This window comes from Protomyctophum bolini (assembly GCF_963924005.1).
Source record: "Protomyctophum bolini genome assembly, chromosome: 4".
In the NCBI taxonomy this organism is placed as follows: Eukaryota; Metazoa; Chordata; class Actinopteri; order Myctophiformes; family Myctophidae; genus Protomyctophum; species Protomyctophum bolini.
The window spans coordinates 41,848,558-41,873,000 of record NC_137865.1 but is presented as its reverse complement, the minus strand read 5'-3'; the positions used below and the strand labels follow the sequence as shown (position 1 = coordinate 41,873,000).

Below are 24,443 nucleotides of genomic sequence, written 5' to 3'. Positions count from 1 at the left end.
CCAGCGCTTTTTTTTTCATAATAAGCTAATTAAATATGTAGTGTCCGGTCCTTGTCCTCTGGGCATCAACAACATACTGTAATCTTCTCTTATGGATCCAAAACGGTTCTCACACATTTGCACGTTTCCACGTCTTGCTCTGTCTGTGAGCAACTGACAGTGGGGGAAAGTAACTAAAATCTTTGAGGTATTTGTACTTTACTTGAGTATTTCCCTCAACTATACATTTATTTGAATATAACTTTAGTTACTATAGTTACTTTGTAGAATTTGAATAATATTATTACAAAACATACGTTAACCACTTCAGCCCTTTGTACATTTCGGCCATTTGAAAATAGCCGATCTACAAGCTCACAATGCGTCGCCATGCAACACATTGTGAACTTGTAGATCTGCTCTTTTCAAACGATTGGTATACATTACATTTCATACATTACAACAATTTGAAATGAGACATTCTGCACAACTTTTTGACTTTACTCAGGTATACATTTTGAATTCCGGACTTTTTACTTGTAACGAAGCATTTCTATATTGCAGTATTGATACTTTTACTTAAGTAAAACAATTGAGTACTTTTTCCCACCACTGGTAACTGAGCCCCAGTTTATAACCCAGGCAGGCATTACTATGTCTTACGGGGGCCCTAAGGGGGGTCTGCTCCAACGGGGGCCCTGCTTGCCTGAAGGAGGGTCTCTGCTCCTGAAGGGGGGTCACGGCGAGAGTATGAAAAGCGACATTAGGCTCACGGAGGATCCTCTTTCACACCCCTCTTGACTTTGCCAAGGGAACGCCACGGGGCGCGGCACTCTGCAACACCGGAGCGCTGCTGGAGAAACCCTATCGTTGGCCCGTTGTGTCGGGGACAATGACTCCTGGTTAAGTGTGGGGCAAAAGGTGTACGGTGTCTCACCTATCCGCCCCGCGGCCAAACTTTTACGGCGGAAAAACACATCGATTTAAAAAGAAAAAAAAAGAGGTGCTGGGAGAGATGTAGAACATCAGGAGCACTTGCCGACGACCATAAATCTCCCAAAAAGAAACTGAAACGGATTGTTTACCTTAAACCAGAGTAATCTAGTAAGAGAGTAATGACACTCCCGTTGACTCTCATTGTAACAATGGAATGCGGAAGTGCTCATTCTATCTCAATGGGATAGTTACAGCCATAGGAGCAATGTTTGGAACTATCGCCCATAGGCACCCGCTTCGCGTGTCACTACTCTCTTACCTTAAACGTAAGAGTGAACTTTAACTGCTTTTATTTATTTTTTAGAAAGGGATTATGGATTTAAAGTTGTTATTTGAGATTCGTATAGTGTCTGATTTAAATACGTTGCCTCTGATTGGATGTTGGAACATTGGATGTTTTATTTTGATGGAGGAACTGGAGTGTCATTCTATGGTTGCACTTGTTGCAAGTCAAGTCACACCAGGGGAAGAGCGTCGGCCAATATAACTGGAAATGAAGAATTCCTGCTTTCGCCATGCTTTAACAATCTGTCCTGAGTGGAGAGCTTGCCTCCGTGGCAGTGTGTGACGTTCTCTGACTCCTTGCCAAGGGAAAGCCAAGGATAATAAGCGGCAGGGCTTCAAACGAAGCCTGTCAAAACAGCCCTTTCGACCGTCCAATTTCGTTCCCTTGATCCTCAGAAATACCTTCGCTGGAGCACCGAGGAATGCCCCTCACTCAAGTCCTCTTCACTCTCTCCGCGTCCAATCGGCCATCTCTCCAGTCTTTACAATACAAACACACACCCCTGAAAAAGCCTGATTGTTTTCTCTAAAAATAATTATCCCCACGCCGCCGTAGCTGCGTCGTGGCCGTAATCTGTGCAGTGTCTTGTGGCGATGACGTCTCTATCTCATCGGAGCTGTGAGAGAGGCCCAGGCGTTTGGCGGATTCCCATGCTTTTCATATGCAGCTTGGCTGAGCCGAGCGTGCAGACGGAGGGAGTTATGATGGATCTCATTTGGCCCAACGGATCCTGGACAGAAGTAGACAATGTAGACGTAGACACATGGCAGAGAGTGAAACGTGTACACGCACGCAGGCACGCACGCACGCACGCACGATGACAGTAGACACACCTCAAAGACCGCCTGTCCATCATTTGCAGGACGGGGTCGTCGGGGTGCACTCTGCCCCCTCCAGCTCTCTCTCTCTCTCTCTCTCTCGCTCCCTCACATCTTTATCTCTTCTTCTCTCTAATCATACACTTTTACATTTTTGATCCAGGTCCAAGAACACCTCAGACAGAAGCTCTTCTTCAGTATCCGATTTGCGCCAATACTTCCCTCAAGCCCCCTCGCTTTACTCTCTCTCTCTCTCAATTTTAAATTTCAAAAGGCTTTATTGGCATGATAAATATGTTCTACATTGCCAAAGCATACATACAACAAAACAAAAGTCAACATTGCGCACACAGAGACGACGACAACAAACATCCCAACAATAATGAACAACAAGCAATACAGTAACGATGAAAATAAATTAACAAACAGAAACATAACAGCAACTGTCTGACCCTGTTCAGACAGATATACCTGTCTCTTCTGTCCACTAGCTGTCCCTCAGTTGATTACAACTCCACACCTATTTTGCTGCCAAAACTGTGCATTTGGACTCTCTCTGTCTCTCTCTTTCTCTCTCTTTCTCTCTCTCTCACACACACGCGCGCACACACACACGCACACGCACACGCACACGCACAGTCACAAACACACAGAGAGTGAGAGTCACCTATACTTTTCCAACTCTGAAACGTCCGGAGCAAGTAGGTTCAGGAGTGACACATGAGCTGGCTGTACCACGTCACAGCTGTGCACTTGGCGTCTAAACTCTCAACTTTCACTGGGGTTCCAGATCTCTGGTGTTTGCCTTGGGTTAACAGCGCGCTGGTGTCTCTCTGTCTCTCTCTCTGTCGATAGCCACTGTCACTCAGCCTTGGAGCAATCTAATCTAAGCTGCAAAGTGTCTGAGCTTTGAAGTGGCGCTAATAATTGTCAACTGGCCAGGTGTCCCCCTGGCTGGCTCTCCTCCCTTTTGTGCAGTCCTGTTATGTTGGTCTGTGTTCTGTAACGATACTGGACCCCAAAAGAAAAGTCAACCCTCTCATCTGATTTATTACTCCTCCATTGTTCTTGTCAACTTCAAAGCTCGCCTTACTGCCCGAGCGCTGAAAACCATGCAGCGAGTTGGACTCGGATCACAAACGCGATACCCGGAGCTGTTCTTTCTGCTTTCTTAGGTGATGGCAGAAAGATGGGCTGTTTTGGGATTAAATAATAAAACTCACACCCAGCAGGGAAGTGTTTGCAGGTCGACAGGCGATCGGAACAGTACGGGATATGAAAACGAAGACCATACACACGTCCTCTCTTCCAATATTTTGTACAGCGAAGACGAAATCCCTTTCCTGCAGCAATGAACAGATGCTTATCAAAATAATACCCATAATACCAAAGTTGACATGCTGTATACATTTGTATAATGAATATTGACGTTTATCCTCAAATGAACCAGGCCACAATAATCGTAAAGACATGTTTGTCCCTTTGTTCTTCCTCATGGACCTGCTGTACTTTTTACAGATTACACCATTTTGTACATAATCCCATGCACAACACAACGCACTGACGTGTTCGTTTTTTTTCTTCCTAGCCCCTGAACTAATGTTGATAAGTGGGCCTATATCGTGCACAGTTCACATCTGCCGCCATGCTCACGCACCTTTTATATCTTATCTCAGGTACCGTGTAAATAATGTCAATGTTGTATTTTGTTTTTTTAATTTTGTTTTTCTTGTTTGATCTCCTTTAACCCCTTCCCCCCACCACTCTTCTTCTTCTTTTATTTATTTATTTCTTTGACAGGGACAAAGCTCATTAATCAACATGTCAGTTTTCATCTCAATGTAAATGGGCCAGAGTTAGCCAAAGCTACATTTCATCTGTAGTCCCTGGGCAGGCTCTTAAAAATGAATGATAAAAGAAAGACAGAGTGTAGTGTGCCTGCACACAACACCATCCGTTGATGCCATGTGTGCGCATGTGCAAGCACCCAACACTATATGTCCATACAAAAACACAATACAGTACAGTACAATACAGGAACAGATCAACATGGTACAGGGGACAGAACAACTGCAAAGTGAAGTGAGAAATGACACCGGTGATAAATACTAAATAATGCTGATAGTTACTCATGATTACAGATTTAAATTGTTTTTAGCCACCTTTTCAGGTTGAATTTGAAGGTTCAGATAGTTGGAAGTCTCTCTTACTTCTGTGTACTTCTGTCTTCTTCCTTTTCTTTCTTCTATTGTAAATAACGATACGATGGGAACGTTGCACAAAGACGAACTCCACCCACCTCCGTACTTCTGTAAACCTGTGGGCCGTGACTGTGACGTGTGACAATAAAGCCCATGCTGACTCAGATCTGTCCTCCTTGTTCATCAGAATCGGCCACTGTATAGAGACCCACTCCATCTCTCAAAGGCTGCCTGTAAAGGCCAGGTCAGCAGCCATTAGAGTTAGGAAAACATCAGTGATCTTGGTCCTGGTCAAGCGTACGGGTCAAGGACCTTAAGGGCTCAATGAGCCCCCTCCCACCACCCCCCACCCCACCCAGCGCCCGCTGGGTCATCAATAATTAATGAAACCCGAGGCTGGAACAGCAGGCCGTGACTAAATACACAACACTGAAACGGAGAGGGGTCAAAGCTGGGTAGGAGCTGTGTGTGTGTGTGTGTGTGTGTGTGTGTGTGTGTGTGTGCATGCGCGCAAGCGTGCATGCATGTGTGTGCATGCATGCATGCATTTGTGCTTGTAGTGTGGGACAGTAAAAAAAGTAAATTTTCTTGAGTACTGTTTTTCACTCACTCCACTACATTTCAAAGACACAATTATTGAACTTTTGACTCTACTTAATTTCTAGGAACCACTCAAGGCAAATCTGCAAACTCAAAAGGTGTTGCACTGTGACACACTACGAGGTTGTAGATCTGCTATTTTGACTTTTTTGGAAATCTTTGAAAATGTCTGAAAAGTTTGTCTTGAATTCAGTACAGCGATATCTGTATTTTTTTTTAAAGCATGTGCTTTTGAATTACTTTAAAGGCAAGTCTTGTGTAAATTCTTCAACTCAAGCACACTTGTAGTAGTTGAGTAATACTTGACCAGGAGTATACTTGGACTAAAGTACTGAGGTTGAGAACTTCGTCCACCACTGTGTGCGTGCGTGCGTCCGTCCGTGCGTGCGTGCGTGCGTACATACTGTTGAACTCAAAGGTCTGCCCATATGGAAAAAAAATTACTAAATTTGTATATGTTTTACATGAAACTTGTAGTTAATATATATGACAGTCAAAGCAGATATAAGATCCATAGTATTTTTTTGTAAAGTGAAACTTATATAATTTTGTCATTTATAGGAACTATATAAAACAGTCAAAGCACATATAAGAGCCATAGTAAGTTTTTGTAAAGTGAAACTTATATAAGTTTGTCATTTATAGGAACTATATAAAACAGTCAAAGCACATATAAGAGCCATAGTAAGTTTTTGTAAAGTGAAACTTATATAAGTTTGTCATTTATAGGAACTATATAAAACAGTCAAAGCACATATAAGATCCATAGTATTTTTTTGTAAAGTGAAACTTATATCATTTTGTCATTTATAGGAACTATATAAAACAGTCAAAGCACATATAAGAGCCATAGTAAGTTTTTGTAAAGTGAAACTTATATAATTTTGTCATTTATAGGAACTATATAAAACAGTCAAAGCACATATAAGATCCATAGTAAGTTTTTGTAAAGTGAAACTTATACAATTTTGTCATTTATAGGAACTATATATAACAGTCAAAGCACATATAAGAGCCATAGTAAGTTTTTGTAAAGTGAAACCTATATAATTTTGTAACTTATAAGAACTATATGTGACGGTAAATCCACATACAATATTCTTAGTAAATTAGTATAAATTGAAATATATATGAACTTATAAATAATTACTGCAGTAAATCCACATACAAAATCCTTAGTAATTGTGTGTTGTCAAACTTGTAGAGTTGGGCAAACATCAGTGAACCCAAAATCTGATAGGATATTGTATAGAAACCATACAATACAGGCCATGTATGTCACAGAGACATCCACATTAAACAAAACCTAATCTTACAATGAAATAACATGAGATGACAAAATAATGAGTTGTATTCCCTTTTACATTTTATGACTCCTACATTATTTAAGATCCCCCCACCCAGTGCCCCCCCCCAGCCAGTGTCCTCCCCAGCCAGTGACCCCCAGTGTGACACCCCCCACCCAGTGACCCCCAGCCAGTGACCCTCCAGTGTGACACCCCCCACCCAGTGACCCCCAGCCAGTGCCCCCCCAGCCAGTGTCCTCCCCAGTGTGATGCCCCCCCAGCCAGTGTCCTCCCCAGTGTGATGCCCCCCCCCCCCCAGCCAGTGCCCCCCCAGCCAGTGTCACCACCAATGTCCCCCCATGTCCCTCCCAATGCATTTTATTTTATACTGCTATGGTAACTTATAAGAATCTTCTAAAAAAAACAAAAAACATAAAGAGAGCATATCAAACACTTCACATATGTCAGGATGTGTCTGGGTAGCTCAGTCGGTAGAGCTCTCGCCTTAAGACCACAAGTTCGTGGGTTCGATCCTGGGCACTGGCAACTCAGCGTATGAGTAGCACAGCTTGGGTGCGGCAAGTGATGCGGGAAGAATTGGGAGTTGATGGTATAGTAGGTGTGGTGCTCTATCTCAGCAACTATCTCCCAGGGGTCTATAGCGCATATGTTTTTTATACCTATCATACACTTCACATATAAAAACTTGTATATAGTCATAGATAAAACATATGTTTTTTTTATAACTACGAGGTATAATGTATTGGCTGACATATAACAATGTTATAAAAATCATATAAAAGAAGCATACTTTTCTTGTAAATTAAATGGTTACAAACTATAAAATACATACTATAATGGTATTGTTTTTATATATGGAAAGGATATATCTCATATAATTTAAAACTACAAACATTGTATGGAACATGTAAGGAGAATACAGTTTGCCATGTACTTACCTCATAGATCACATACATGTTGTTTACTTGATTCATACATGATTCACTTTATTGTCTTATATGAGGATTGTATGAAAGGTGCCACTTTCAAGAGTTCACATATAAAATCTAGTATGTACTTTACATGACATACATGTAAATGACATACATAAAAAATGTAAATACTTACTATTGGAGGCAACAGGACAACATATATGTTTCTTCTACTTTTTTTTCCATATGGGTGATCCTGAGCAGCACAGCTTGGTCCAGATTCTAGAGTTTCACTGAACGCTCCATGAGCCTCAGACACAACAACCTGTGCAAGCCAGCGGTCTCATAATTACAGTAGTTACGGTGAGAAAGCGAAAGAAACCATGATTCTAAAACTAAAACCAAACAAGAGAGGGTAGGACAAATAGAGAAAACAGTGGGTCATATTATACTCCCTCCCTCCCCGCCGAACGACAGTGATATGAAACATACTCTGCATGTATAAAGTTTGATTTGACTTGACGTGACTTCAATTATATTATTAAGGACAAAAGTGGTAGGGGTTGGTTTGTGAAACTCAAAGCACTGCCAATGTAGACAGTGTTCCTCCTCACTGGTTCCCATGGATTCCTGCTGTCTGCGAGGCTGTCCATTCCAATGCCTGTACGGACCAGACCATGCTCACTGAGCCCCTCCATTAGGAGCAGCCTCTTAACGCTGCTCTCAGGGGACTTGGATATGAAAGAGGACAGACCCGTGTGATATCTTGTGGGGGCGGCTGTGTCGCAGGTCGTCCAATGATCCGTGGGTCGGTGGTTCGAATCCCGGCAAGACACTGAACCCTACACTGCCTTCAATGAGTCGGTCGGTGTGAGCTCGCCACAATTGGTGTGTGAATGTGGAAAGTGAGGACGCTGGCGTCGACTGTTCGCCACTTCACCTCCCAATGTATGAATGAATGAACCATCGTAAAGCGCTTTGAGCACTTGGAAAAGCTCTATAAAAATGCTCATCTCTCTACCCTGTCTGCTCTCTCTCTCTCTCCACACAGAGTTCCTCGGACGACTGCGGCCTGCACGAGGGAACGCGCGAGGGGAAGGAGGGCGAGTACCGCCTGGAGGTGACCCAGTTCGTCCAGAGGCTGGAGTACTGGCACAAGGAGCTGAGCAACACCTTGGTCACCTCCATCAGTGTGGCGCCGGTGGCCGGCCGCACCGTGGCCTACCTGGGCACCGCCGACGGACGACACATCCAGGTCAGTGTCCGGAGGCTTCGGCCGGGTTTTCATTTCTGGCTTTCACGCGTGATGTCTCGTGGGCAGCCACAGTGGGCACCCCTCAACTCATGAGAGTTTTGAGGGACGCAGGCTAACCCATCCCTCCAATTGTGAGGGAGTGAGGACGCCAATTGTGATTGGCCAGAATGTGATGATGATGTATGATGATGATGATAAGATGTGTGGTGTGATTTGATTGGGTTGCTTAGTAGGTAGGTTGGTTGGTTGATTGATTGAGATCAGATAATACAAATAATTGAACATAGTCCGTAGCAAATGTTCCTTAGAGAAAAAATCATCTCTTAATTGCTGCTTGTCAGAGTTCAACAAATAAACATAACCAAATACAATCCTGCGTAGCAAATGTTCCTTAGCAGAGATCTCTTAACGGAACTTGTCAGAGTAAGTAAAGATTCAACAACATATTCTGTGAATGTTTGTGGTAAACAGGCTTTTCCTAAAAAAGGCTGACAGGATCCCATGAGGCACCTTCATTTGCATGGGGAAATATCTGCAGTTAGGCATGAACAGACGGAGCCCCTCCAAACCTGCTTGCGGCCCACCGCGGTCTCCCTCACTCGCTGCGTATGGAAATGGGTGCAGGATGTTGGTTAGGTGAGCGGTGGTGCGGTGGAAATGCCATTCCTTCTCCTATGCAGATAGGAGAAGGCTTGGTCACAGGTGCTCCCTGACATGGGGGTAGGGAGGGACATGTGGGGGGCTGTAGGGGCTGTGCATGTTTGCACAATCTCCCACCTTTGAACCCCCAACTCAGCCTAGAACCCACAGTGTTCCGCTCTGCTGTCTGGGTAAACAGGCTTGGTTTTGCCTATCAATGTACGCGCCCGTCTACGGCCTCCAGCCTTCCCCTGCTGTATGTTGGTACATAATATGTACCTTAAAGCCACCCCGATAATGGTCCAACACAGCTGGCGTTTTCATCAGGGAGGATTATGGTCCTGGAGATTGCTTTTAGTCAAGGTGGGGCAGCGGTGGTGGTGGTATAGGGGGGCCTCTTCCCCCCCAACCGTGGGCCCCTTTTCACAGAACAAGCATTTCTCTTGGATTTTCATCGTAAATATTGAATGCTATTTCAGGCTTTCGGGCTGCTGTCTATTGTGGGAATGGAAGCTTTGCGTAGCTATGTGTCCTTATTCCAGGACCCATTCGGGGGCCATCTCAGACCACAAGAGAGAAGAGAGAGAACGCAGTTAAGCATGCATTATTCCGTCCGAATTCAAGTGAATTAAAAACTTCAGCTTTCCCCAGCTTGTTTTTCGAAATACAATAAGAAGAGACAGCAGCACATGGAACAAGGGTCGACAGCTGCACGGAAGAGAGGCGCGGGGGGGGGAGCACGGTGGGTCGAAGGGGCTTACGAGCCCAGCAGCACGGTTAATGGTGAACGACGGGCATCGATGACACGTTCTCTCACACGGCGGTTCGGCTGGCCGAGGCCCTGCAGCTGTTGCCCTGCATTTTCTTTTCTTTTTTTCATTTCTTTTTTTGCCTTCCTTGTTTTTTTTTTGTATAGTTGGTTGAATTTGGGAGGTAATTGTCTCCCCGCGCGACGACAACGAGGGCCTGGAAGGGATATATCAGCTGTCCTGATACAGAGGAATGGGTGCATGTGGGGCTTCTCTGGATGAGAGACAGACAGAGAGAGAGAGAGAATTCAGAATACGAAATGTAAAAAAATATGTTTATCTTAACGATAGAGTGTAGTCCATAATAATAATAATAATAATAAAACTTTATTTGTATAGCACCTTTCATGACATGAAATGCAGCTCAAAGTGCTTTACAGAACAATGGAGAATAAAAAAGAAAAGCAAGGCAACGACATTAAAAAACAAGCAGTAATGCAATACAGTGAGGACATGAATAAGAGGCGTGCGTGCGTGCGTGACAGCAAGGACAGCGACAAAAGAAAGACACAGTCTTCAGGACCTTAAAGTACGGGAAAGAAGCGAGCCATGAAGGAGGAGGAGGAGGTAGAGATTCAGTGAAAGGAACTGAAGGACGTCTGCGTGGGAGTCTGAACACACTGACTGAAGAAAAACAACCATGGGGTCATTGGGGGTCAAAGGTCGCCGTGAAATAGTGGCGCTGCAACAATTGTTCGTTATTCTTAAACTTCGTCCCCCACGTGTGTGTGTGTGTGTGGGGGGGGGGACGGGGGGGACACAATATTGTAGATGGAGAGTTGAGACTATACAGAAAGCAGTTACTGCACGTCGTACGTCGTAGGGTATTATATTATAGCTGGTCATTGTGGCGAGAGGCGAGCATGCAGCGATGGTGGCAGCAGCCAATACACAACAACGATGCTATAGAGAGAGACCATCATGCAGCGCCGGTCGGTCGGGGGACAATAAATTAATAAATAGACCAATAGTCACTCCCCAATAGTGCAGCTAGGGGGGACATTCAGGCCCAAATGACCCCCCCCTCTCCGGCGCCTATATCCTACACTGCCACCGGTGGATGGAGGAATGCTACGCATGGAGAAGACAAGAAGAGGAAATGCTAGGACAGAGAGAGAGAGAGAGAGAGAGACTGTGTGTCCTCAAGAAGCATCCATCCATGCCAACACAGGACGTGCTTCCCTCGGCATTCAGATCGCTGCAGTGCGAATAAAACAGTGTTTATGGAGCCACACACCCCCACCATCAGCCCCCCCCCCCTCCCCCTCCCTCCTCCTCCTCCTCCGTGTCTAATACAATAAACAGCAAATCACACCAGCCATTACCTCCGAGAGAAAGGCCTGTTCTATGGCCTTTGTCTCCGGAGGAAAGGCTGCGCATTATACGGCTACTGTTGTCGAAGAGAATGGGAGTCAGAATGGAGCCCTGTGGTAACTGTTAACGGGCTGTGGGTCAAACAGAGGGAGGAAAGAGAGAAGGAAGGCGTCTGTATGGGAGAGAGAGAGAGAGTCTGTATGGGAGAGAGAGAGAGAGAGAGAGAGGGAGGGTTGGACTGGGAGTCCCACTGTTTCTGTTTCATCTCTGAGATGAAGTTGGAGCCGCTGCTGGCAATGCATCTTCTACATTGTCTTGTCAAGCTTAATACATTTCACTTGGGCACGCACTCACGCACACACACACACACACACACACACACACACACACACACACACACACACGCACACATGCGCACAGACTGCACACATGCATGCAAGCATGATGCCGCACACTCACATGTTCACACATCAGCCACACACTGGCAGTCTGTGAAGTGGTAGCATGATTTATCTGTGCATGCGTGTTTGCATGAGGGTGGGGGTGAAAGTTTATTCACAGTACATTTGGTTGCAGTACAGACGATAGCAGATCTACATGCTCACAACGCGTCGCAGATGGTGCTATAGCAGGCGTTGTGAGATATCGTGCCATACGTAGTAGATATTTGGTTGCACGACACTGGCTCGCGACCAAATATAAATCAGCCCCGAGTTCTAAAGGTGTGATGAAACCAGAGTCCACGACCACACAGCCATTAGCGCTGCTCTCCACTGGGCCTTGTTCTCTCTCCCCAGACACGTCCCAGGGCGGCTATCTATTCTACAGCACGGCCTGGCCACCAATTATCAACTCTGTTCCAGGTGTGCCAAGTGTAGAGTGTGTGTGAGAGTGAGAGAGGGGGAGAGAGGGGGAGAGAGAGGGAGAGAGAGTGTGGGAGAGGGAGAGAGGGAGGGAGGGAGAGAGAGAGGCTATAAGGGTATTTGTGTGTGGGTGAGATGGAGAGATACTGTACATAGTGTGTATGTACTGTGTACTGTGAATGCAAATAAAGATGTTAAATGTGTGTGTGTGTGTGTGTGTATGTTTCTCTTTGGAGGGAAAGTTTGTGAGGGAAGGGAGTATATGTTTGTGCGTGCATGCATGCGTGTGTGCGTGCGAGACTGCGCATGTGCGTGTTTGTGTGTTCGTGCGAAAGTGTGTGTGTGCTATGTACATGGGTCCTTTGGCTGTCGGGAGACACAGACGCCTCCTGACATGTCAGAGAACACAACAACGCACCTTCTTTCCTGGCTCCGTGCCGGTAGCCATCTTTCTTTTGTCCCACGCCCTCTAGCTACCATTCACCACCGCCCACCCCCCCCACCTCCCCCCCCCCCCAAAAAAAGGGAAAAAGAAACGTTAGGGTGGCCTCGCACAATGCCTATTTAAAATAATATATCATGTGCCCTGTTCAGTGCAGGTATTATTTTATTACCTTGGGAAAATCGCATTTTACACCGCTGGCTTGTTACCGACCACAATCTGCCTTGTCACGATATATATGAGTCTCTGTCTGTGCACTTCCTGCTTGGCCTCCGGGCTCCGGGTTGGGTTTTCAGCGGCCCGACCCGACCGTGGTTCTATTATTGTGGTTGAACTCAGAGCCGCCTCGCAGGTGTAGCTTTTCCCTTTTAGCGCATTTAGGACGGGAGCGCTGTAGCGTTTTAACCACTTTTACATTTTTTTTTAAAGTCATGAAAGTTGGTGCAATTCTTTGAATATATATTATTTTGCAGCGAATGTTTTTTTACTCCTAACTTTGCTTCTGGGGGTTCCCTGGAACAACATATTTTGAGATGGAGGTCAGAGGCCAAATACAAACCACTGACATAGAAACATAGGTTTTCTTTCCCAGAAAACTGTCATGATTTATAAGACATTTGATAGGATCTGGTCTCAGTCCTGCATGGGTTAGATCAGCGACAGTAGAGTACAGTAGGTCAGTCAGTGTAAAGCTTTGCCAAGCGTTCCACTGGGACACTAACAACAATGAAAACAATACAGGCTTAGTAAGAACAAAAAAACACTCCTAAGCAGGTGTCCTCAACTGACCTCGCAGCCGTCCTGAGAAATAAACATCGTAAACTAATTTGCTTCCCGGGCAAAACATTTTTGTGGTGAAGAGATTTGGTGTAGAGGGGAAGAATTATGGGGCCTAGTAGAGGGTATGTGCGTGACATCATCATCATCATACCCAGAACTTAAGTTATGCGGCAAGGGAACGCCTACTGAGTGGCAGAAAACTACTTTCTGGCCTTGACAGCCCAAACATCCAAAAAGAAAAGTCCTATCCGATTGCATTAAACAATGTTAAACGCCACTCGACTTGCCACACGCTTTATGCATGCGCATGCCCTCTAGTACAGACCCCTGGAGGAACTACGACTAATGAAGTTCATGAGGTTTAAGTGTTAATGGCTCGTGTCTTCTTCAAGTCCTCAAAAACTTGGCGATGAGAAAGCCAGTCAAAGATGTTTGTGTGATAAAAGTGTGCTGATGTCTATATCTCAACCCTTGACCCCTGCTCTTCTTCTTTCCCTGTGTGTGTGTGTGTGTGTGTGTGTGTGTGTGTGTGTGTGTGTTCAGGTGTTGTTCTCCCGCAACGCGTCTCCACACGTGCACATCCGCCTGGACACGCACGCCGTGTCCGCCAGCGTGGCGTTGCTGCATGAACACGGAGCGCTGCTGCTGGCGACGGGAAACAAGGTGGGTGGACGGACGGTACAACATGTCGCTGAAAATGTCAATCTGTTCATTGGGCTCAGTGACTTCACATACAATTACAATTTAGAACAATCTGGGCATTCAACAGAAGCTCTTAATGCAGAGCGATTTACAGTAAGGAAGAACAACACAGGGTAAATGAGGGCCTTTCAAACGTGAAGCGATTTAACACGCCGATAGTTCATTTCCAAATTCCAATGAGACCTGTGACCTGGCGACAACGCAAGCGTATTTACGGGAGCATGGTCCCGTGAATTTGTTGCGCGCATGCTCTTTTCGTGCACGCGCTAATCAGACCTGGATTCTGTTTAGCTTTTTTTTTTTAAACGCTTGCGTTGTCTCGTCCCTCTTGAGCAGACCTGTAGCAGACCTCTCGTTGATCCAGGCAACAACGTGTGCGTTCCTCGCTTTCCGTTTGAAGGGCCCTTAATACATCGATAGATAGAAATAGTCATCAAGGATCATAGGAAAACTAAGAACCTAACATCCGTCTAACAGTAGAGTATCTGTATAATCAACCTATGAGTATGCTGTACAATATAGAATGCTGTGTCTACATAATATGCTATCTAAATTACATACGTTGAGCCTTTGCATAAACCTGTAAGGTCGTCGAGGCTAGTGCAACGGCAAAGTGCTGCGGGCTTAGATGGTTAGACAGATTAGTCTGAAGAGGTGAGTTTTCAGACTACGGCGGAAGATTGGGAGCGAGTCTGCAGTTCCGACTGCAATGGAAAGTTCATTCCATATAGTTTTGGGGCCAATGAAATTGCCTTGGTGAAGTTGACTCAGTGCGTCACTCTGTATAATAGTATGCGAGCATAAAATGTGGCGGTTTGCACCGCACCGTCAGCTTGCCCGGTGTTACTGTGCTGATGCCTCATGCTGACACTGACACTCTGCACTATATTGTGCTGCTGGATGGCGCTTCGCAACGTGTTGATCAGCGTGCGCTCGGGTTCCGGTAACCCAGCGTCGGCCAGGTTATTGTGTGAGTGAAATAGGCTCTCTTCTCTTGCACAAAACATTAACTCTCTCTCACGCACGCACACACACACACGCACGCACACACGCACGCACGCACGTGTGCACAGTGTAAGATATAGTAGGATTAAGGATGTAGGTCATTGAGACCGACACACCCTCTCAGATAATAAATATACGTTTCAACATGAATGCACAATGACAAACTCTGTATGAATAATGCCACATAATAACAAAAGCATGCACGCACACACACACACACACGCGCACACGCGCACACATGCGTGCACGAGCACACACAATACACAAAGTACACACAGAGTGTATTTCGGAGCATTCTTGGCATTAGTGAAATAATTAGAAAAACAGTCTCTCACTGGCACCGAGTCACAATGCTGGACGTGGAGCCGTGCCAGCAGATACTTTCACACAATTATGTCCTGCAGGTTTAACGTCACCGCGCTCTAAACTGGCCACACAAAAGATCACGTTCCCGCTCTTTGTCCCAGTGGAAAGATACCAAAGATCACGGACTGTAACGTTCATTATGAAACATTTCCTTGAGGTAAAGTAGCCTCTCCGAGCCATGAGGCCCATACTGTAGGGCAGGAGCCTATCTCCTGTTTCTGTAGAGTGAGGCAGCTTGATGTACAAGTACACCCCCTGGACATGACACTAGTATGTCGCAGGGACTTATACCCCCAATCCAACCCTTGATGCTGAGTGTCAAGGTATTGGATCCCATTTTTAGAGTCTTTGGTATGATCCGGCCGGGGATTGAACCCGACCTCCCAGTCTTAGTCTTATATTGAAAACATATACACATTACACAGTATAGCAGAATATATGCAAATTGCATCAAACCAGATATTTATTGCAATATATAACAGGCAATATTAATAACGTGACATTAATGAGAGATTTGAGTTTTTCCAGGTGAATATGAACAAGGTTCAAGGTTGTACTTTATTGTTATATCTTGTGTGCAGTTACAAGAGTAAACGTATTGTTTGTTTGTATTTTTATGTATTCTACTATTCTTTCATATTGTACAGTGTAATGTACATATACATTTTAGAGATAACATCATATGAACACTTTAGACAAGGTTCATCAAAGAAGTTTCATTGAAACGTACAAACCGTATTTGTAATAATTTCTATTATTTTCATGTTGGACACAACTCTGTGAACATAATTCCGACACAGGTTTTTTGCAGAGCACGCTTGTTGTGAAAAATGTATGTAACCTGCGACCATCGACTCCCAGGCTCAGCAAAAAAGGTAGTCCCGGTTGTGCAGTGAACAAGGTGTGTGTGTGAGTGCTGATTGACTGTCCCCACTCCCCCCCCCTCCGCCCAGATCACCAAGGTGCCTCTGATTGGCCCCGGCTGTGGTCAGCTGATGAGCTGTACGTCGTGCCTGCTGTCGTCGGGGGTGACGGGATGCGGCTGGTGTGACGGACGCTGTACGCGCTCCCCGCAGTGCCCCGCCCACTCCACCTGGACCCAGGACCACTGCGCCCCCATCATCACCAAGGTAGGACCACTCACCACTGCGCCCCCATCATCACCAAGGTAGGACCACTGCGCCCCCATCATCACCAAGGTAGGACCACTGCGCCCCCATCATCACCAAGGTAGGACCACTGCGCCCCCATCATCACCAAGGTAGGACCACTGCGCCCCCATCATCACCAAGGTAGGACCACTGCGCCCCCATCATCACCAAGGTAGGACCACTGCGCCCCCATCATCACCAAGGTAGGACCACTGCGCCCCCATCATCACCAAGGTAGCCTGACTGGCCGAGAAGAGCCAAGCTTTTATTTCCGTTCGCATTCGGCTCTCATGCCATTGGAAACTCTGGCATTGGAAGTGGGAGTCAACTTATTAGTATTGAGCGTTGTCTGCTGTTTTCTACCGGGGTGTGGAGGGGAGCGGAGGGGAGGGGAGTATATACGAGTTAATGTAGTGCTTAGTTTTTCAATATGGCTGAAAAATACATGTAAATTTAGTTGAATAGATCCATTCTTCACAAATGAAGAGGTGAGGAGAGGAGAAGGGAGGGGGAGGAGAGGGGAGGGGGAGGGGGAGGGCGGCGGGCACTCAGATCAGAAAACCAATAGGATCCACCGCCTGTTTTTGACTGGCGCCCGCCCCTCTAGACCAGAAATCACATACAGGCAGGGGCAGGATATCTCCACGGTAACCACCAGTGTTTATTTCGTCGACTACTATACTGTGACGAAAAATGTTCGTCGACTACCTTTTTTCAGTGACAAAAACTACATAAAAACTAAGCAATGATGACTAAACTTTGACTACATACTGTATATACTGTCAATTTTGACAACAAATAAAAACTTGACTAAAATGTTAGGAAGGAACTCCAGTATAAGCAAAAGACACAAGTAATTTTACACTTTGTTGCATGCTGAAATCTAGATCTATGATCATCTACGCGTTTGTGGAAACATTCCGGTTGACTGGTGGTGCACACATACTGTAATGACAGTGGAAATGAGCTTTGGAGATGTTTATTGTCAGTGTGAACAGCAGTGGTTCTCAACCAGTGGCCCGGGGACCATCAGTGGTCCTTGAGGGGGGTTCAGGTGGTCCCTGCAGCTAAATGACGGAGAGTTGGTAACCAAATGGACCCTTATAGATCTTTAACTCTTGATGTTTAACAATAATTAGTTCAATTATTGTTAAACATCTGCATCAGTTAATTTACAATAAAGTCTACGCAATTGAAGTGAATGTAGAAGAATTGTTATTTTGACCAAGGTTTGTTTGCCTGTTATCTCTCCCATGGTAACGGCGACAACACAATATCTTTCAAATGTTGGTCCGTGGCTCAAATGCTGAATAAATGATGGACCTTGATATGAAAAGGCTTTAAAACCACTGAGTTGCAGTATATGTGGTTTTTATTTTAACTTGAAATCTATTCTATCCTATCATTTTGGTCAGTAGTGCTCTGGGTGCTTTTGTTTAACCCATTCTGACCTGAGATCAGATTCATACGAGGTTTCCACGGGACACACACTGGTCTGATTAACCCATTCTGACCTGAGATCAGATTCTAAAAATGTCAGTCGTTCTTCGAATTTTTCAAAAATAGCAGACCTACAAGCTCGTATCGCGCCACTCGGTGGCGCGATATGAGCTTGTAGATCTGCTATTTTTCAATAGCTAAAGCATAACATGATGCCAACACCAAAATGGGTGCCCGGTCAGAATGGGTTAAGCATTTGAACTGTGAAACCGCGAATGGTTTTATAGTGGCATTCTGCTATTCAGCGTCACGCCGACCCCAGCTGTGAGCCTCCGTTTGGCTGTATATATATAGTCTGCTGTGGGGATGTTTCTTTTCGTTCTTCTGGTCTTTATTGCTGCTCCACACGTCATCACATGGTCTCTGTTTTACAAAGCACACCAGAGAGAGAACCACCGTAGACTACTGTTACAACAATGGAATGCTTTAACTGTGTGACAAAAAGGCAGCTTTAAACCTAGGATTGGGCAATGTGGGGTTTAGTGGTATACCGTTAGATGGGTTGTTCTTTTTTAAATGTTTTTTTGTTGTGGCTTTCGCCTTTATTTTATATATTTTATAGAGGGCTGACAGGAAATGGGGGGAAGACATGTAGTAGAGGCCGTTGGGATCGGGAGTTGAACCCGCGGCACACAGACTGGATTACCAGCCGAGGTGCCTGGACCGCTGAGCCACGGCCCAGGCCTGGGTTGTTCTTTTTATGCAAAAGAAAAAGAAAGAAGGAAGGCATTTGGGGGGAAACTCGACAGTTATTTGTCCACATACTTGACTGTATGCATGTAAACACTAGATGTTAACTGTTTTTGAGGTCCTTAAAAAAGCCCCTGACAGGTGACAGGAACAGGTGACGCAAATAAACGTTGCACAGCAACTGCACAGGACCAGTAAAAAAAAACCTTTAGTTGTTTTTATAGGGAAGCCACTGGCCAACCGGAGCGCCTGTTGGTTCGGGAAGGGAGCTGGTTGGAATAATGTGTTCCTTCCACGCGCTATGTCCAACCGGGGGAAACTCTCCCCTGTCAGGTGATAAGAAGCGGCTTGGACTCCTCATGCAGTGAAGGAAGTATGAGTTCAGCCTGTTGCTCTCCCCAGGTTGTCAGAGGGAGTGTAGAGCCCAGGATTACATTAGATAATTGACACGGGTGAAAAAATTGGGTTACAAAATCGTGAGATAAAAACTTGGAGAGAAACAAAAGACTCATCTGTGGTTTCCTTGTGCGGTTTGTATAGGGTTAGCCATAGGGTACCCATCACCACATCATCAACACAAACAACAGGCTACAGTACATTATGAAGACAGCTCAGCCAGACAGCTCGGGACTGTGAATTCTGCACAGCGTACAGTATACACAACAGGACAGGCCAGGACACACAGTATATATCAACAGCTGTCCTCCTGGACCTTTTTATGATGTGCGCATTATTAAACAGAGCTCTGCTGCATTTCACGAGTCACGACAGCAGTTATACGCTGCTCACGCAGAACGTGTTGCAGTGTCGCTGTCGTCACCCATCCCCCCAGCGTCCTCTCCAGTCACGCCACTGCACTTTAACCCATTCTGACCTGAGATCAGATTCATACGAGGGTTTCCACTGGACACACACTGGTCTGATTAACCCATTCTGACCTGAGATCAGATTCTAAAAATGTCAGTCGTTCTTCGATTTTTCAAAAATAGCAGACCTACAAGCTCGTAGCGCGCCACTCGGTGGCGCGCTATGAGCTTGTAGATCTGCTATTTTTCAATAGCTAAAGCATGACATGATGCTAAACACCAAAATGGGTTCCCGTTCAGAATGGGTTAAACAAGACATTGGCCTCTACTTAGAAGGAGTATAACTGGCACACAGTGTTGGAAAGTAACTAAGTTTAGGACATTCTGCAAAATCTGCATAAACAGTACTTTCTAGTACTTTTGGCCCTTGAAGAAGATTTTGATACCAATACTTTTGTACTTTTACTTTAAGTACAGTGCATTTTGAATTCCAAACTTTCACTTGTAACAGTGAGTATTTCTATAATGCAGTGTTGGTACTTTTACTTAAGTAAGAAATGTGAGTTTACTTTTTACACCACTGCTTAAACACGACATTAGCCTCTACTATAAATGACTGTCCCTGTGGCCAGTATAACTACGCGTTTTGTTTTCTCATATAGGCGCTATAATTACCAGCCAGTTTCCGCTGACAGTGTGAAAGTTTGTCTAATGCTATAGTCACTAAACATTAGACAAACTTTCACACTGTCAGCGGAAACTGGCTGGTAATTATAGCGCCTATATAAGAAAACAAAACGCGTAGTTATACTGGGCACAGGGACAGTCATTTATAGTAATTTACAGTAATTTGGGCGATTCGATGTGGCCGTAATGATGCACTATAGTATAGTGCATCATTACGGCCACATCGAATCGCCCAAACTATTTCATTTGGAGAGTCGCACGGATCCATATAGCTTGTGAATAATACATAATAACAGCCATGCAGTGTTCCGCTGATGGGTTGTCCCTGTAGTTCCAATCAAAGTAGCACTCGACAAACACACGCATTGTCAAAATGCAGGTGATTATTTAACTTAATGACAACCATTGCCAAACACCTGTGACATTATTACGTGCTACTGTATTGCAAGACATGGTGAAAACGCCATCGCCTTTAGATATACTGACAATGTTGATTCCCTGCGTGCCTCTGACTGTACATTGTATTAGCATCTCAATATTATATTATTATTATTATTATATTATTATATTCAATTCATACAGCCAGTTTTACAGTGATTACCTTTTTTTTTTTTTTTACCACTGCTCAGGGGAGATATTGAATTTTGACCTTCAAGCAGTGCCAACTGCCACGACCTACGCATTAGTGTAGGTCTTGGCAGGTCTTGGACATTTTCACGCCTCCCACGTGAAAGTCCAACATCTTAACCACTAGACCAAAGGGATATCCCTCTGGACCAGGGGAGATATTAGACTGTTGAGGCCATCAGGCAGAGGCTCTGAGCCACTCTGCTACAATAGCATTAGTGAAAATAGGGTGGGAAATGCATAGATAGGCAACAACCTTTAAAATAACAGAACTAAAACCGCACAACAACGTGTCATGCTGCGTCGTGTTGTTAGCTGTTTGTAGATCGGCTATTTTTGCAACTCAACCTATAAAGCCGTGTGCTGGTTGTTGTTGTCCAGGTCTCTCCGGCCAGCGCGCCGCTAAAGGGAAACACGGTGGTGACGGTGTGCGGACGCAACTTTGGCTTCAACAAGACGGAGAGCTTCAAGTCCTCGCTGGTGGCGGTGGAGGTGGGCGGGGTCGTCTGCAAACTGTCCCGACAAGACAACGTCAACAGGTGAGGGAAGAAGATGTCTGTGTCTGTGTGTGTGTGTGTGTGTGCGTGTGTGCGTGCGTGTGATTGCGTACATGCCTGAGTACATGTCTGCATGAATTCATGTGTATATCGGTGTGTATAGATAGTGTTTTTATGCATGCACACACTGTATGTCTGCTTGCCTGTAAAAGTGCGCGCGCGAGCAAACATATGCGTGCTTGCGTACCACACATTAATGTATGTACAACACTGGGCAGCTATCAGATGAATGAGCTAGCCTAGAACAGTGAGCGTTTTCTAGGGTCACAGAGAGGCTTACATATTATAATAATGATTGTTCTGTTGAAGGAAGAATGTTAAGACCCTCTCTCTATCTCGCTGTGAACAGGAGCTGTGCATGAGCTCCGATCACGGACTACACATGACTCCCCTAATTGTTAAACTGCTGCAGAAATCGCTTGCGTCCAGACTTTCCACTCCTCCCCACCCCACCCCACCCTACCCACTCCAGTCCAGTCCAGTGTGTGGCCTTGCAGTTTGAATTCAAAAGCCCCCATCATTGCCTAAACGAGTCCCCTCCCTTATCATAGTCCTCTCATTGTTTACATGTTTGAACCCACCCCCACCACGGCCCGAAGATTGCCTCCTTGTGCCTTTTCTGCTGTGTAGTAGCTTTGTAGCATAGTAGCTTATCATTGAATTAGGCTTAAATGGTTAGATTGCAGGCGGCGGCAGAGCATAATGGCTGATCTGTGTGTGTGTGTGTGTGCGTGTGTGTGTGTGTGTGTGTGTGTGTGTGTGTACGTGTGTGCGTGCGTGTGCGCGCTAGGTGGACTGAGCTGCATTGTTCTCCGGTGCCCAGTGGGAACTTCACCCCGTCGGGGGGCATGGTCAAGGTGACCAGTGGTCACAAGGTGGCCCAGATGGACGGATTCTCCTTCGTGGTGAGAAGAACTAATGTTCAAGTGTTCGTCTCCGCACGTTCGTGTTGAGTCAACGCTGGGGTCAAATCCCATGCTAGTCTCGTCGTGTGGCCAGACTGTTGCCTCTCTGTCACACAGTCTCTGGAGCAACGGAAGCTCTATCATGAGTAAAATATAAAGCGGAAGTGGAGCCTCCTCCACACTTCCGTTTCGTCCTTAGAGTCATGCACATTTATCCTAATATAAATAGAAATCATCTAATAAGCGTGTATAGCTTGTTGCTTAGCAGAAAAGTAAATATATTGTCGTGAACAGATTTCGGGAGGTGTAGTACCAGAGTCTATATAGCATTCAGGAGATTGTGGAATAGTTGTCTGGCTACGCGAGACTAATCCCATGCCTATCAAAATGGGCTCGTGCACATTCTGCCCACTTTATCGAGGGGATTTTAAATAAGGGCTCCAAGAGTTGTCTCTCAACACATAGATGATAGTTTCAATTACAGTTTCAGGACAGCAGAAAAAGGCAAAGTACACACGCTTACAAAGAGGACGTTGTCTAGGCCTGACTTGTAGAACAGCTTTTTTAAATTTGATTTCTTTATTTTGCTGTGTGCACATTTAAACTTTAAAGCACGGTGGTAATCACATGTGACTGTTCTGTACATTTGACTAGATGACTAGATGAGTTGAGGGTAACTGGAACATCTGACACCATGCAGGTCCAATTAAACTAGATGAGTTGAGCATAACCGGAACATCTGACCCCATGCAGGACCCCGTCATCAAGGAGATCTTTCCTGAGTTTGGCCCAAAGTCTGGAGGCACCATGCTGACCATCAGAGGAGCTCACCTGGACACTGGCAACAGGAGGGAGGTGACCCTGGGCAAGAAGACCTGCACCATCCTGAGGTCAGTCATAGTCCTAGTCCCTTGATCGATGCGTCCATCATGTGTTAGACAGTTTTATATTGGAATATTTACCATTTCTAACTGTCTGTGTCCATATTCAGCACCACGGTGTACTGTAGAGAGTGGAGATTGAACAAGGGAATAGAGGGGAGGGGTTCATACAAGCTCATACAGATGATAACAAAGGTCTCTCCAGACAGAATCAAACGGGGGACATTGGAGATACCCCATCATGTCACTCTCCTCTTCCTTGTTGCTCTATTATTCTCTGTCTCTGATATTTTCTCTCACTCCTTTCTCTTGCCTTCTGTCCTCCTCCTTATTTTCCTTTCATTCAATATGTCTCTCCTCAGTGTGACCTCCTCCATGCTGACCTGTAAGACCCCTGACCAAGCCGACCCCTCCAGCGTGCCAGTGACGCTGACGGTGGACTCAGTGGAACGCCACGCCCCCAACGACTTCACCTACAACGAGGACCCGGTCATCAACACCATCCAGCCCCTACGCTCCTTCATCAGGTCAGTACAAACACCTACAACCAAGACCCCGTCATCAACACCATCCAGCCCCTACGCTCCTTCATCAGGTCAGTACAAACACCTACAACCAGGACCCCGTCATCAACACCATCCAGCCCCTACGCTCCTTCATCAGGTCAGTACAAACACCTACAACCAGGACCCCGTCATCAACACCATCCAGCCCCTACGCTCCTTCATCAGGTCAGTACAAACACCTACAACCAGGACCCCGTCATCAACACCATCCAGCCCCTACGCTCCTTCATCAGGTCAGTACAAACACCTACAACCAGGACCCCGTCATCAACACCATCCAGCCCCTACGCTCCTTCATCAGGTCAGTACAAACACATAATACACAAATATAGGACACTTCGACACTAACTCTGGGGGAGCCCTGGGGTCGAACCGGGAACCCCTGCAGCCCCTCTACCGGCCACTCTACCCGTGAGGCCACTCACTGCATAGTGTACCATATTGTGCTCCCAGACTGAGTAGTTTTCAGGAGGCCACCTGGTCCTCCAGATGTACAGTAAGAGTTATCGTTGAGAACAGTCCTCAAGATTAAATCCCGTAATGGAAGGAAAATGAAGAGCCGTGCTGAAAATGTAATCATTAGGTGAGCCCGTCATAATCAGGGCAAGGAAGTGTAAAATGTGGGGGGAGGAAATAAAGGAATATCTACAAGGTTGAGTGCAGACGTCTGACTGTGCAAACAGACTCAGAAAAAAGAGATGTAGACCAATTTGCTTCATCTCCGAGGACGTCAAATCGAGAGAAATAAAAGCAGTGGGACTTGGAGAGAGAATAATAACCGGGCGAACAGGGACACATTA

The 24,443-nt window shown here is 45.6% G+C and overlaps 1 protein-coding gene across 1 annotated transcript in view; it reads left to right on the top strand.

Annotated features, from left to right (window-relative positions):
• The window catches only part of met (MET proto-oncogene, receptor tyrosine kinase), a 90,274-nt gene that overhangs the window by 19,655 nt on the left and 46,176 nt on the right, over positions 1-24,443 (top strand). The window contains exons 4-10 of the mRNA XM_080760951.1: positions 8,150-8,353; positions 13,744-13,863; positions 16,227-16,403; positions 21,116-21,273; positions 22,082-22,196; positions 22,950-23,086; positions 23,440-23,604. Coding sequence (XP_080617077.1) covers positions 8,150-8,353; positions 13,744-13,863; positions 16,227-16,403; positions 21,116-21,273; positions 22,082-22,196; positions 22,950-23,086; positions 23,440-23,604 — 1,076 coding nt within the window. The remainder of the gene's footprint in view (positions 1-8,149; positions 8,354-13,743; positions 13,864-16,226; positions 16,404-21,115; positions 21,274-22,081; positions 22,197-22,949; positions 23,087-23,439; positions 23,605-24,443) is intronic.